At 39.0% G+C, this 14,750-nt stretch overlaps 1 protein-coding gene across 5 annotated transcripts in view; it reads right to left on the bottom strand.

The window, feature by feature from the left end:
• ZNF385D (zinc finger protein 385D) overlaps positions 1–14,750 on the bottom strand; it is a 431,010-nt gene that overhangs the window by 182,776 nt on the left and 233,484 nt on the right. For 3 of the 5 annotated variants that reach the window (XM_089691066.1, XM_089691034.1, XM_089691039.1), the window contains exon 3: positions 3,663–3,773. The exons of the other annotated variants lie outside the window; for them this stretch is intronic. In XM_089691066.1, the coding sequence (XP_089547192.1) occupies positions 3,663–3,773 (111 nt within the window). The remainder of the gene's footprint in view (positions 1–3,662; positions 3,774–14,750) is intronic. 5 annotated transcript variants of the gene reach the window in all.

The following is a 14,750-nucleotide window of genomic DNA, read 5'->3' as shown; positions in this document are numbered from 1 at the left end:
GTGTCACCTATCAGTGCCAGTCAGTGTCACATATCAGTGCGCATCAGTGCCAGTCAGTGTCACCTATCAGTGCCAGTCAGTGCCACCTGTCAGTGCTGCCTAACAGTGCCAGTCAGTGCCGCCTATCAGTGCCAGTCAGTGATGCCTGTCAATGCCCATCAGTGCAACCTACCAGTGCCTCCTCATCAGTGCCCGTCAGTGCTACCTATCAGTGTCCATCAGTGCAGCCTATCAGTGCCCATCACTGCAGCCTCATTAGCGCATATCAGTGAAGGAGAAAAATCACTTATTTACAAAATTGTATAACAAAAACTAAGAAAAAACAGGGTTTTTTTTCAAAATTTTCAGTGGTTTTTGGTTTGTTTAAGAAAAAATAAAAATCCCAGAGGTGATTAAATACCATCAAAATAAAGCTCTATCTGTCTCAAAAAAATGATACAAATTTCATATGGGTACAGTGTTGCATGACCGCGCAATTGTCATTCAAAGTGTGACAGCGCTGAAAGCTGGAAATAGGCCTGGGCAGGAAGGGGGTATAAGTGCCGTGTAGGCTAGTGGTTAAACTTTGCCTTTTTGTGAAACGGTGAAACAAGCAATCTGTAGGTTGGCTATGCATTTTGCTAATGTCCAATCTCAGTGCCCTGTGTGCACTACATTGTGTAATTTATGATAAAATTATGCATACGCAGGAGGTCATTTTTGCCTTGTGCCTACATATGATATATGTATCATATATGTATATGATATTCTTCTCTGGATGGATGCTGGATTTAATCTAGTTTATTATCAAGACTTTTATGTAGTTTTACTGTATATTATGTTAGTATTGGTTAATTAAGTGTAATATTTTTAGGGTAATGTTTACAGAAAGTGGTGCAATATTTGCATTTTGTAGTTTGATTTTCTGTTATTTTTCAGTCAGTGGTATTATTCTATGTAGTGTATTAATAGGGTGGCATGGTTTATTACAGTATAGTGCTAATTTAGTTTTAATTTGTTTACTTTAATGTTAACCCATGGTTATCGTATATATTAACTTGGTGTTGTTGGTCATTTTAATGCTATTATTGGATCTTGCTTCCATTTGTTATTGTGATTTTGTGCTGTCTTTGCTGAATGTAACTGTATCTTAATAATATTCCTTTCGAATTAATAAATTATTGTGAATCTAAATTTCAATGCAATACAGTGTGTCACAATTTGTGGCAACAGGTCCAATGCACTGACGCACATAAATTTGAGTGAATGCAATTTAATAGTTTAGCTCTGCCCCATAACAGAAACACTGCTACAGGGCGGCAGCTGCTTGCAAAATCATGTGTATATATACATGATGTTGCGTTTCCGGGTAGGGGGAGCATGCGCCTTACTCGAGCTGCCATTTGTGGCCAAGGCTATCAAGCACTGGGTCCCGGCTGGTGATTACTCACTGACCCCGGTGATTGCCAAGGATTTCTTAGGGGACAAAACAGTTCTCCTCCCATTCAGCTCCTACACACTGCTTTACATGGCTGTGCACAGCACAGCCATGCAAAGCAGTGTGCTTACAGTGAAGTACAAACACAGAACATGATGTAAAACAGCACACAGTTAACCCTTTGATCGCCTCAGATATTAGCCCCTTCCTACCCAGTACCATTAGTACAGTGTCAGTGCTTTTTATTAGCACTGATCACTGTATTGGTGTCACTGAGGATGTCAGTGACATCAAGTCAGTTCCCCCCAGTGTCAGAATGCCCGCCGCAGTCCTGCTATAAGCCGCTGATGGCCGCCATTAATAGTAAAAAAAAAAAATCTTAGCATATTTACTGCCATTTGTAAATGCTATAACGTTCACATAAACCAATTAATTTACATGTATTGGAATTTTTTTTAGCAAAGATGTAGCAGAATACATTTTGGCCTAAATTTATGATGACATTTTATTTTTTACATTTTTTTACTGGAGATGTTTAATATCAAAAAGTAAAAAAACATTTTTTTTCATAGCGCAAAAAAATAAAAACACACAGGTGATCAAATACCACCAAAAGAAATCTCTATTCGTGAGGAAAAAAGGATGTAAATTTAATTTGGGTTCAGTGTTGCATGATCACGCAATTGTCAGTTAAAGTAAGGCAGCGGCGTAACACAAAAAATGGCCTGGTCAGGAAGGGGGGTAAATCCTCTGGAAGGCAAGTGGTTGAAGAAAATGAGTGCTTGTGTACAATGCATACCAGATCACAAGGGTTATGTGCACCATAACGCAAGTCCAGTAATATGAATGGGCCCTTAGTGTGTTGGTGCACTGGAGCTGTGTGCAGACAGCCTATGCTACACCATACGGATGCAACAGCTGTACGAACACAGCCACAGTGCTAGGTGTGGGTGCCGGGGCATGGTCCCAAATGCAGACAGAATACATTCAGGGATGCTCACCTGCACCTGCACACCTATTAAATTAGGACCTGGGTCTGCGGTCATACAGATTTTGTGTCCACATAGACCATAGAACTACATAGTCTTCCTGCACGTGCCTTCAGGCAGTTCAAGCCTCATAAACAAAGCACTCACTTGTGCAATATGGGCCAGAAAACCCATGTGAATGAGCCCTTAAGGCCTTGTTCACACGAAGCGTACTACAGTATAATCCCTTGCAAGGCTGTGTTTACCCACAAAGGGATGTGCCATACATCTCCATGCAGGCAGTACCATTGATGTCAATTGGGACAGCATAGCTACACAGACACAGCTGTTGCTTCCGATTTTACATTCATGGGGTACATGGCCCAGAACAAAGACACTGTGAGTTCAGGGGTGAGGTTTATAATGATTTATCAACAAACAAACAGTTATTGACATATTTCACACCATAGTGCTTAATCATAAGTGGTAATTTTATTAGGCACTACAGTGCACTAGGCACTGACCATAGGTTCACATCTGTGTGGGTGGTGCTGCTGTGGATCAGCACGAAAATCCATGCAGCCGCACCACCAGCACAGAGGAATGCAGGCCCACGGGTGGGTGCCATTAGTTCTAATGGCACGCCACCTGCATTGGAAAACACAACCGTACTGGGAACCGAGGTTCCCGTGCTGGCTGCGTTTTCAAAAGAAGTGCAGGGACTTCCTCCCTGCGTGTCATGGGCACGGGCGTCCAATAAAATGAATGGGCTCTCGTGCCCATGCAAAACGCGGCCCGCATGGCCGCATATATGTGACCCGGGGGTAATAAGGCACTACAGAATTTTTTTAAGGCATTCTATGGCTGCTCCTAATGTAAACTGATAAAGCTTAATAAACCTCGCAGTTCTTGAATTTTACTGTTTGGACCCTTTCTTTTGTACATATTGGACTTTCAGCCAGACAAGACTGGTGGTAATGGTAGTACATAGAGAAGTGGATACTGACAGAATCTGCTAGTGGCAGCAGGCTCTGCTTCATGTTTAACTAATGTAACTGCTTTTTCTACATAAAGCTTATAGATATTTAAAAATCATATTTTTAATCTAACATGTGTGTTAAAATACCATATAATCCATCATTTGCCTCAAAAATAATGATGCCGCATAGACAGTGATCAGCTATCCTAAATACAGTGAATGTAAACACTGTTCAATATGCTGAGTTAATATCTAGGCAACTATTTGGTGCACGAGGACCAGAAAGTCAAGAACTTACTTCAGAATTAAATTTCAGCTGACAAATATTGCAGGGGGGGATTTGCTTTCTTCGTTGCGGTAAGGGAACCCCAAATGTGTGATTTATGACTGCTTTTTGAACTGGGTCCATCTGCAATGAAAAGACAAAAATAAGTCTTGTTTTACCCAGACTTATCTTCATATGATGAAGATGATAGCAGCATGGTGTACCTAATACTGGTTTATATGGGGTAAATTCAAAGAATCTCTAAACCTGCAACTACATTAATCCCTGGGTAAAATACGTATGTTGCCACTAAAACTAATAAATAACTGAGACAACTATTGCATTAAAACAGGTCCTCTTGATTTTACAACAATGACTTTAATGCCTATAACAGTCTTCTCTGATGGAAAGACAGGTTTCAAACACCATTTTAACAGCAATAACACAACATAGCTATGACCGTATGCTTATGGTTAGCATGTAGCAGTCTGTCCTACAAAGTCCCTTTAGCAATTACTATTATAATTACATAACTTGGTGCTAACTGAGCTGGTGAATACTCCAAATGTCTGCTGTCCTGCCCATTCCCAACACTGTAGATGGTCTTGCCTTGGATGTGAAAAACATAAGTTATGCAGGAAAGGAATCCCATCATAGGTAATAATTGAGCCACTTAGGGGATTTAAGAAGAATCTACTGAAATAGAAATAGCTTAAAATGATGGAAATGTTGTATTCTGGGTAATAGAACATAGACATGGATATCAATAATAAGTACCATACTACAGTTCAATGAGTTTTTGCATCTTTGTGCACTTCACAATGGTATATAAGTAGAAAGGCTGTTAGGCTTTTTCCTACAAAACCACTGGCAGTTGCATATATATTTATCCAACTGTATTGTTTTAAATGAATGCTTGTACAGTTGTGCTCAAAAGTTTACACACCCTGGCAGAAATAGTGAAATTTTGGCATTGATATTGAAAATATGACTGATCATGCCAAAAAAAATGCTCTTTTATTGAAGGATGATGATCATATGAAGCCATTTATTATCAAATAATTGTTTGGCTCCTTTTTAAATCATAATGATAACAGAAATCACCCAAATAGCCATGATCAAAAGTTTACATATCCTGGAACGTTTGGCTTTGGTACAGACACACAAGGTGACACACACGGGTTAAAATGCCAATTAGAAGTTAATGTTCCACATATGTGGCTTTTTAAATTGCAGTTAGTGTCAGTGTATACATAGTCATTGAGTTTGCTAGCTCTTATGTGGAAGCACTGACTGGGCTAGATACTGAGCCATGGGGATCAGAAAAGAACTGTCAAAAGTCTTGTGTAACAAGGTAATGGAACTTTATAAAGATGGAAAAGGACATAAAAATATGTCCAAAGCCTTGACTATGCCAATCAGTACTGTTAAATCACCTATTAAGAAGTGGAAAATTCAGGGATCTCTTAATACTAAGCCAAGGTCAGGTAGACCAAGAAAGATTGCAGCCACAACTGCCAGAAGAATTGTTCGGGATAAAGTGAAACCCATAGGTAACCACAAGAAAAATACAGGCTGCTCTGGAAAAAGACAGTGTGGTTGTTTTGAAGGAGCACAATATGATGATACTTGAACAAAAATGAGCTGCATGGTCAAGGTGCCAGAAAGAAGCCTTTACGGCATCAATGACACAAGAAGGCCTGGTTAGGCATGTCAAGGTGTCAGGCAGATTGTAACCGGGCTTTTTTGTGGCATTGGTGCAGTAAAAGCTTCTTTCTGGCACTTCAACCAAACAGCTCATTTTTGTTCAAGTATCACCGTATTGTACTCCTTAAAAACAATCACACCATCTTTTTCTAGAGCAGCCTGTATTTCTTTTGAGGTAGCCTGTGGGTTTTTCTTTGAATCACGGATAATTCTTCTGTCAGTTATGGCTGCAATCTTTCTTGGTCTACCTGACCTTGGCTTGGTATCAAGAGATCCCTGAGCTTTCCACTTCTTATTGGTGATTTAACAGTACTGATTGGCATATTCAAGGCTGTGGACATATTTTTATGTCCTTTTCCATCTTTATAAAGTTCCATTACCTTGTTATGCAGGACTTTTGACAGTTCTTTTCTGATCTCCATGGCTCTGTATCTAGCCCAGTCAGTGCTTCCACGTAAGAGCTAACAAACTCATTGACTATTTATACACTGACACTAATTGCAATTTAAAAAGCCACAGATGTGGGACATTAACCTCTAATTTGCATTTTAACCCGTGTGTGTCACCCTGTGTGTCTGTACCAAGGCCAAACATTCCAAGGTATGTAAACTTTTGATCATGGCCATTTGGGTGATTTCTGTTATCATTAGGATTTAAAAAGGAGCCAAACAACTATTTGATAATAAATGGCTTCATACGATCCTCATCCTTCAATAAAAGAGCATTTTTTTGGCGTGATCAGTCATATTTTCAATATCAATGCCAAAATCTTACAATTTCTGCCAGGGTATGTAAACTTTTGAGGACAACTGTATATGCAATTGTTCGATGTTTTTAGGAGCCTTTAAAAAGCAACCTTTCTATACAGATATAAATCAAACATACCTCTCCAAGAGAATCCACTAAATGAGGTGCTGGTGATAAAAGTAATGTCATCTCCTCTCCACCTTGTCCAATCAGAGAACACCTTGTATTCATTGAACGTAATGCAAGATATATGCTGAATGGCAGAGGTGCTGAGCAAGTGACTCTCTGTATTCAGTGTAATAGAGATATCGCTCCAGCAGCACCCAAAAGAGGACAGTGCTTACTGTATGTAGCACAGGCTACTACAGTGAATTTCAGCATCCCTATTGACCCTCTGGATGTGACTTGTTGATAATTATCCAAAGTAACTGAACTGACCCAATGTAAGTTTTAAAAATACATTTTCCTGGAGTTTTACTTTAAGAGTCTGCTGTTTTATGCCATCAGTATAATTGACTGTTCAGGGTCTTCAGCCAATGTCCAATAAGGGTCTCCATTATTACCTGGGGTATAGTTCTTTTCTAGGATTTCTGATGAAAAAGGGTAAAACTATATTTTAGAATGCTAGCAGTTATGGTACCAGAGAATCTCTAAATTGGAGGTCCAATGGCTTGTTTCACCAGACTTAGATCTTTTTATATCAGATCATTCTTGCGCCTTAGTTTGATGTTGTTCCTACTAAACTAATTGTAGAAATGACAATATTTACAGACATCACAATGGCAGAAATTTAATCATCTGCCCCCCCTGACTTTTACTGTTTTTTGTTCTGGGGCACAGTCACCAGTAATGGTTGAAAGAATAAATACTGTACAAAAGTAATCTGAAGTTGTATTCTCTGCAATCACAGTAGCATTGTGATTGAGACACATATGACCCATGTAATGTTATCTAAGCTGGCAGGACAAATGGAAACTGTGTGACGCTAAAACAAAGGTATTACCTATTATCAAACACCCTACCTACATCAAATAATGTACTGTATAAATTCAACATTTCAATACAATAAATACAGATCTAAAGACAGGCAGGTTTCTGAACAGCAGGCATGGTTATGCATATTTTCCAGTCATAGGTACATGAATTCCTAGGGTACTACTGACAGTTTTGTGAGTACTTATGAATGCAAAACTAAAATCAGACCACTTTAACACTTTGCAAACTTTCACTAAATGGGATGCCTGGTGTTATGAAGGAGCACAGCACGTAATAATAAAAAAAAACTATTCTAGTTCCTATAAGTAACTCTGAATTTAAACACAAAAACATTATGTGACTTTCTATTGCCTACTGATATTCCTAAGAAATCTGTTAACCACTTGCCTACCGTGCACTTATACCCCCTTCCTTACCAGGCCAATTTTCAGCTTTCAGCGCTGCCGCACTTTGATTGACAATTGCGCGGTCATGCAACATTGTACCCATATGAAATTTTGATCATTTTTTTCTCACAAATAGAGCTTTCTTTTGGTGGTATTTAATCGCCACTGGGCGCTTTACTTTTTGCGCTATAAATTAAAAAAAGTGCAAAAAATTTGAAAAAAAAAAAAAGTTTATTTGTTTCTTTTATAAAATTTTTCAAACAGGTATTTTTTCTCCTTCACTGATTTGCGTTGATGAGGCGGCACTGATGGGCACTGATAGGCGGCACTGATGGGCACTGATAGGCAGCACTAAAGGGCACTGATAGGCAGTACTAATGAGGTGGCACGGATAGGCGGCACTGATAGACAGCACTAATTAGGGGTCACGGATAGGCGGCACTGATATGCAGCACTGATAGGCGGCACTGATAGGTGACACTGATGATGGGTACTGATAGACGGCACTGACTGGCATCACTTCTGGGCACTGACTGGCGGCACTGACTGGCACAACCCCTGGGCACTGACTGGTGGCACTGACTGGCAGCACTGGTGGTTGGCACTGGTGGGTGGCACTGGTGGACAGCACTGGTGGGTGGGCACAGGTGGGTGGCACTGGTGGGCACAGGTGGGTGGCACTGGTGGGCACAGGTGGGTGGCACTGGTGGGCACAGGTGGGTGGGCACAGGTGGGTGGCACTGCTGGGCACATGTAGGTGGCACTTCTGGGCACAGGTAGGTGGCACTGCAGAGTGGCACAGGTGGGGGCACTGCTGGGCACAGGTGGGGGCACTGCTGGGCACAGGTGGGGGCACTGCTGGGAATGGGTGGGCGGGGCTAGTGGGCGCACTGCTAATCGGAACTTGCGGGGGTCACTGCTGGGCACCGATCATCAGGGCACTGATCATCAGTGCCCTGATGATCGGTGCCGATCCCCGTTGTGACAACTGCCGGTTCTCGGCAGTACTTTCCTCACGATCTGACAGCGTGAGGAAAGTGCAGCCGAGAACCAGCACTTGCATTTTCCTGTGATCAGCGTGTCATTGGACACCGCTGATCACGTGGTAAAAGGCCGGTGGGATCGGCCTTTCACCACATCTCGTGATCAGCTGTGTCCGTAGGACACAGCGATCACGGAGATCGCCGGGTGCGCGCCCCCTGGGGCGCGCAGGAGAGCGCGTTCTGGGAGGACGTCATATGACGTCCACTCAGAACTGGCCGGCCGCGGTGAAGCCGTCTTTCGGCTATGCACGGTCGGCAAGTGGTTACACTGATTCTTTATATCCTGTTGGCGGCGAGAATTACGATAGCCAAACTTTGGCAACAGTCAACAATTTCACTGGAATTAGTCAAGCAGAAACGTAATTGGATTATGATTAATGATAAACTTACTAGTACTTAACAACAATACTTCTACATTTGAGAGCACTTGGGATCCCTGGATTCGGTATATTTCTGCTATTTAGCGGACTCTTGGCTGGCCCTCTCTCTTATTTATTTTCTGGGTTTTATTCTTTATTTTCTTCTTCAGTTCTTTCCTCATTTTTTTTCTCTATTTTTTTGTCTATTATTTTAATGATATTATTGATACCACCTTGTTAACCTCCTTGGCGGTATTCCCGAGTGTAGCTCGGGGTAACATTTCAGTACCACAAACGGTAACCCCGAGCTACACTCGGGAATACCATGCGGCACTTCTCCGGCATTTGTTCTTCACTTACCTTACCCTGCGCTCCCACGATGTGTCCCCTGCAGCGTCCCCGGCCATCTCTCCGGCCGATGCCGGCATCCGGCTTCTGTGTCCTGTCCCTGTGACGTCGGGACGTACGGGCGCCGCTGGCGGCGGGAAATTTAAAAATTTAAAAAAATGTCTTTTTTTTTTTTTACATTTTCCATAGTAAAACATTGCTGTCTCAACTAATTTCACATACATTTTGTCCCTAATGCTTTGTCCTGCGCCCTGCCTGCATTTTGTCTGTTCTTTCTGCCTGGAAACTGAGAAATGTCCATGGCGTCCAAAAAGTGTCCCTTTAGGTCAAAAGCGGTTTAGATCAGCTAGAGAACAGCAATAGTAAATCAGAACCACTTGCAGAATTGAGTGATAATGATTTGTGGGGGAAATTCGTCATCAGACACTAAAAACTATTTTGCGACTTTGCTCAGCGATGTGCTAACTTGGCGCTATATTTCACATTTCAGTGTTTTTGGTTTAAATATATTATTGAATTAAATGTATTATTATTATATTATTATTTTTTATGATTATTTATTAAATTATAATTTATGATTCCGTGTTTCAAATTTTATCCTACCCGGGATGTTTACTAGACTCTTGTTCGGACAGATTTCAGTGAGTTATTCCTAAAAATTACAGGCCTACAATAAAAAAAACTACATATTTCCATGCAAAAAAATGGTACCGCTTTCAGCACCAAAAATCGGAAAGAATCATACCGCCAAGGAGGTTAATGGAGCAATTTGCTCATAATTGATCAAACTTTGTTTGTGCTACCAGTGTATTCCTCATCGCGCTTTATTGGTCGATTTTGTTGTTATGTTGCTACACATTGTACTTGAATTTACTGTTTTATTGCTCATGTCCTTCAACTCGTCATGTTGGTGGGTTGCGTCTTCTGTCTTTCTGCATACTGTTTTTAAAAATCCTTAATAAATATATTGAAATACAAATGTGACTTTCTAATACCTTTTACAATTATGAATGTAATGAATGCTACTTGACAAAATCAATATATATTTATTTAAAATTGTGATATTTCTGAAATGTTTCAACCTAGATAAGGATTTTTTAAGGATTGCAGGATCTCATAAAACAAAATCACTGTGTAATAAAATTGACAATTGTAAATGAACCGTGTTTGTCCAGGCTATGGCAAATTTCACAGCAGAAGTCCTGAAGTTGTATAAACTGTTCTCTTTGTTGTCTGTCCTGTACTGAACACGTGCTCTATGTTTACATTAGAGGCTAGTAGAGTGGAATGCTGCCATAGTAAGAATTGGGAAACGTATTTTGCTGAAAGTTATTTGACTGTGAATTTTTGGTCATAATTGGTCCACAGTGCCGGTAACCACTGCAGAGATCAGTGAGGGCTTGGTTTAAAGCTTATTTCAAGTTTGTCAGTAAGGGTTTGGTTTAAAGCGTATTTACTAATTGTTGAAAAGTGTAATTTTTTTTTTTTGCTAGAGTAGGGAAGGTTAGGTGTATTATTTGTAGTTTTTTTTATGCTGTCTGGGTCCTCCGAGGGAGATTTTTGTTTACTTCTTCTCCTGGAGGCACAACAGAAAAATAAGAGGCAATTTCTCCAAAGTTAAAGAAATCTCCTTCTTAGACAGCTGTCTCTGGAACATGTGACCCTTTAGATGATTTATTCTAACTTATTGCTTTAGTGCCAACTTTAACATTTTGGACTTCCTTTATTACAAAAATTCATACAGTATTTGTTTAATGTAAACCATAAATTTAGATAATTGGTAGTGAAAGCAGTTTTAGAATTTTTAAATGAGTTGTAAATTTGTCAAAATTGTTATAATGTATTTTTGTTGTGGTTATTGGTTAATTTCACATAATGTACTTATGTTTACAGGCTCTAACTACCTCCATATGCAGTGGTGCAGTGCAGTGATGGGGACTATTTGTGCACCTCTATATTCAAATCTGTATCTGGAGGAGTGGGAGTTCTTTCTCATGAGGATCCCACCATGAACCTATGCCATATGATATCAAGGCACATGAACATTGATGCCATCTTCTGTTTCTGGTCTCGTTCAGCTGGTGAACCTAATGAATTTGTACACAGATTGAATACAAACAATAAATCTATGGTTTATACTGTATTTACATTAACATTTGACATAAATTCTATCGTTCTATTGTCTTCTTGGATATCACCATTACGAAGGTGATTCATGCAAGAATATGTATCAATCTTTCCTATAAACCTATAGAGGTGAAATGCTAATCCAAGAGGTGGGCAATTCTGACAAGATTTTGTTGCAATGTGCCTCTTGGCTTAAATAATTCCTTAGGGTGACTGTTTTCAGAAAATGTATAATGTTTTGGGGGTTTTCATAATATTGAAGCCTAAAATGATTTTTTTAACATGTAAAAACAATGCAAAAATGGCTCCTTCCGCAAAATAGTTCATTTAATGTTATTTAATGAGTTTGCTCATCAAGTTTTTTTTAATTATATGGTGTCATACTGCTGATACTTCAGCCAGTGTCCCATGGGGTGGAAAGTTTTCACTAATGATTTTTGGTGGAGGCCCAATTTGTGTTCTCGCTGTGCATTCTACTTGGTGCTGTCTTCTGGCCCTGGTAGAACTTACAGTTTGAATGATGAGATGGTCACAGGGTATCCTCCCTGCCTTTGTTACCTAATGGAGCTGACATATGCTCCTCTGATGAGGCCATTACTGTGAAATGCATCAGGAACATGCTTTGGCATAGCCTATTCTAGAAACACATGGATCTTTTCCCTGTCCTCTTTTCCCACATGCTGGCCCATATCGGTGGGTGGACATTTCAGGAAAGACTATAGCAATAGCAATATTTAGTTTAACCCCGTAACACAAATATGCGGCCCCACTCTGCTGGACTTTTTTCCTTGGGAACTGCATATTTGCATGCTCCCAGCACAGAGAGGGTCTCACTGAGAGCCCTGGGTCTCGTACTATTGATCAGGACCCGGAACTCCTGATTCCGCATCACCTGATTACTGTGATTGGCTATCACAGTGATCAGTCACTGTGAAGCTCGCCCCCATGTTTTCTCTCTCTCTGAATTGGAGGAGAGTGATACATTGTATCTCTATATCTCTCTTTGCAAAGAGAAAAAAAATCAGTGTGTAAAAATAAATCAATAAATATAAAAAAAATAAAATAAAAAATAACTAGATCAAGGTTTGATCTAGGTCAGTGCAAGGGTTAGTGTTGTTTGGATCAAGTAAGGGTCAAAGGTCTGGGTCAAAGATCAGAATTTTTTTTAAATTGTTTTAGTGTCAGTATCAGTGTTTTAGGTAGGACAAAAAAAAGCAAAATGTGCACAATTGTTTCTGGGCTGTACTATGAGTACAAACAACAAATAACATATGTGGTATCGCTGCGATCAAAAGGATCAGGAGAATTTATTTTGGTTTGTTCTTTGGTGGCAGGTTATAGTAATAACAAGAATTATACAGCTAATTCTTTTTGAAGAAAAATCTTTTTTTTACTATTTTGGGCCAGTTTTTCTTTGATAATAAAAACATAAGGAGATATGCATTACCATTTACCACCAAATGAAAGCCCAATTTGTCTTGAAACAAACAATGTATAATCCATCTAGATCTACAAAGCAGTTGTGATGATATGTACGGTTTTACTACCACATGTCAAAGTTGCAAAATTTTGCTTAGGCATTAAGATTTGTTTTACCCTTAGGCGTGAAGGGGTTAAAATCTGGTTTGCTAAGTCTTGCCTTATCAGCAGTTGAAAATATGATGGTTATGAATGTTGTTATTTGACTGTCTGCCACTCTATTTATTGCAATAGGTGCTTTATCCCAACTGTGTAGTATATGCAGATTGGAGGTAGTCACTATTCTATCTGTGACATTTAATGCACAATTACATTATAAAAAGCATGGCAGATGGTGTGACATTGTTAAATGACACATAGTATATGCAGATGGAAGGTGGTCAGTATTCTGCCTGGGGCATTTTATACATATCTATATCAGCAGAAAGCATCACTCACTGTGGACATTCCTTTTATACCTTCTATTTACATGTCATCTGAATGATGTAAATATGGGTATGGTGCAACCTGCAAACTTGAGCATGATTTGGATGGTGACAATTAGCTTCTGTACCTATCATTTGTTGGAGTCAAACACCATGAGCTCCACTTTATTAGTATGCCATTACCTTTATTCAGATGAATATATATATTCAAATGTTTTTTGTTATATACATACTGTATATGAGACTTCTATATCTAAATGTGGTTGGAATTTAAAAATTCCCACTTCTGTGAGCATTCCAAGTTTGTGTTCAGCTTCTATTATTTATTTAACAATTTTGTATTTTATGCAAGCCATGATTTACTGAGTTGATCCCTACTGGATGTTTTTGCATGTGCTAGATATGGATTTCTCAAGTGGTTTTCACATACTTTGAGACATCTGCTGTGTATATATATATATATATATAATTACTCTAACCCAATTACAGATTTACAACTGGGAGATATATTTATTGTTTTTGGTTACAATACATTACAAATATAATCATTGAAGTACAGTATATGATTCTAAGTGTCAGCAGAACTCGATTGTTACAACAAGCACTAACTTTTTTTTATATGGTTAACTGTGATACCCTTGCACTCATTTTTTACTGTTTGGTATTTATTACATTGAGAGATCATTAAACAGATTATTTTTGATGGTTCTGCGTAGAATGTATAATAATAGATATATTTTTTAAGACGTTTTAATCTCTGTGTGCTATTATATGGTTTTTAGAAAATATGAATATTAACTTTACAATGTACTAACTGGATTTGAAAAGGCATTTTGTGCAAACTGAGTTGACACCTCCTGGCTAAGAAATGGAATTTCTAGAAGTTAGTAAAATTAAGTCACCAGAAGGGGAGGATGACATGCTTCAAATGTTTTATAAATAATTTTGAGCAGTTGTCATAGGATTTCTTTCAGCACACACCTTTAACTCTGAAAGAAACCATGTCTACATCATGAGCTATTTAATATTCGTTTACTTAAACATGTGGCCTAAAGCTGTCTAAATCTTTCATAATGAAAAACAGAGCAAAGCAAAGTTCAGAGCTGGTCATAAATGAGAATATTTTATTTAAACATCTATATAACTATTATAACATATCTGATACTTGCTGTCCCTTCTCCTAATATTCATGAATTTACAATTTATAGTTGATGCTGCAATCGTTATAAGGTTTATAAATATACATTTCACAATTACTTTGTGATCCTTCACCACTTTTTTGGTGCCAAATGCCCATCAGTAGATCTAGTGTCTTTATAAAGTACGTTTTACATCTACATTCACCCACATATTCTCACTTTTAATATGGTAAATACAACTTTTACTTATGTTAAACACTTTAAGGTATTCAGCATTTTTAAATCATAATTGTTATCAGAAATTTCTTGGGAAATCAGCCACACTCAAACCTGTGTGCTCATGACCAAACACACCCATTGCATAT

Source organism: Staurois parvus, unplaced genomic scaffold (genome assembly GCF_062004578.1).
Source record: "Staurois parvus isolate SC_StPar_1 unplaced genomic scaffold, SC_StPar_1.0 ptg000021l, whole genome shotgun sequence".
NCBI classification, from domain to species: domain Eukaryota; kingdom Metazoa; phylum Chordata; class Amphibia; order Anura; family Ranidae; genus Staurois; species Staurois parvus.
Note: the sequence above shows the minus strand (reverse complement) of the source record. Positions and strands in the feature narration are given on the sequence as shown.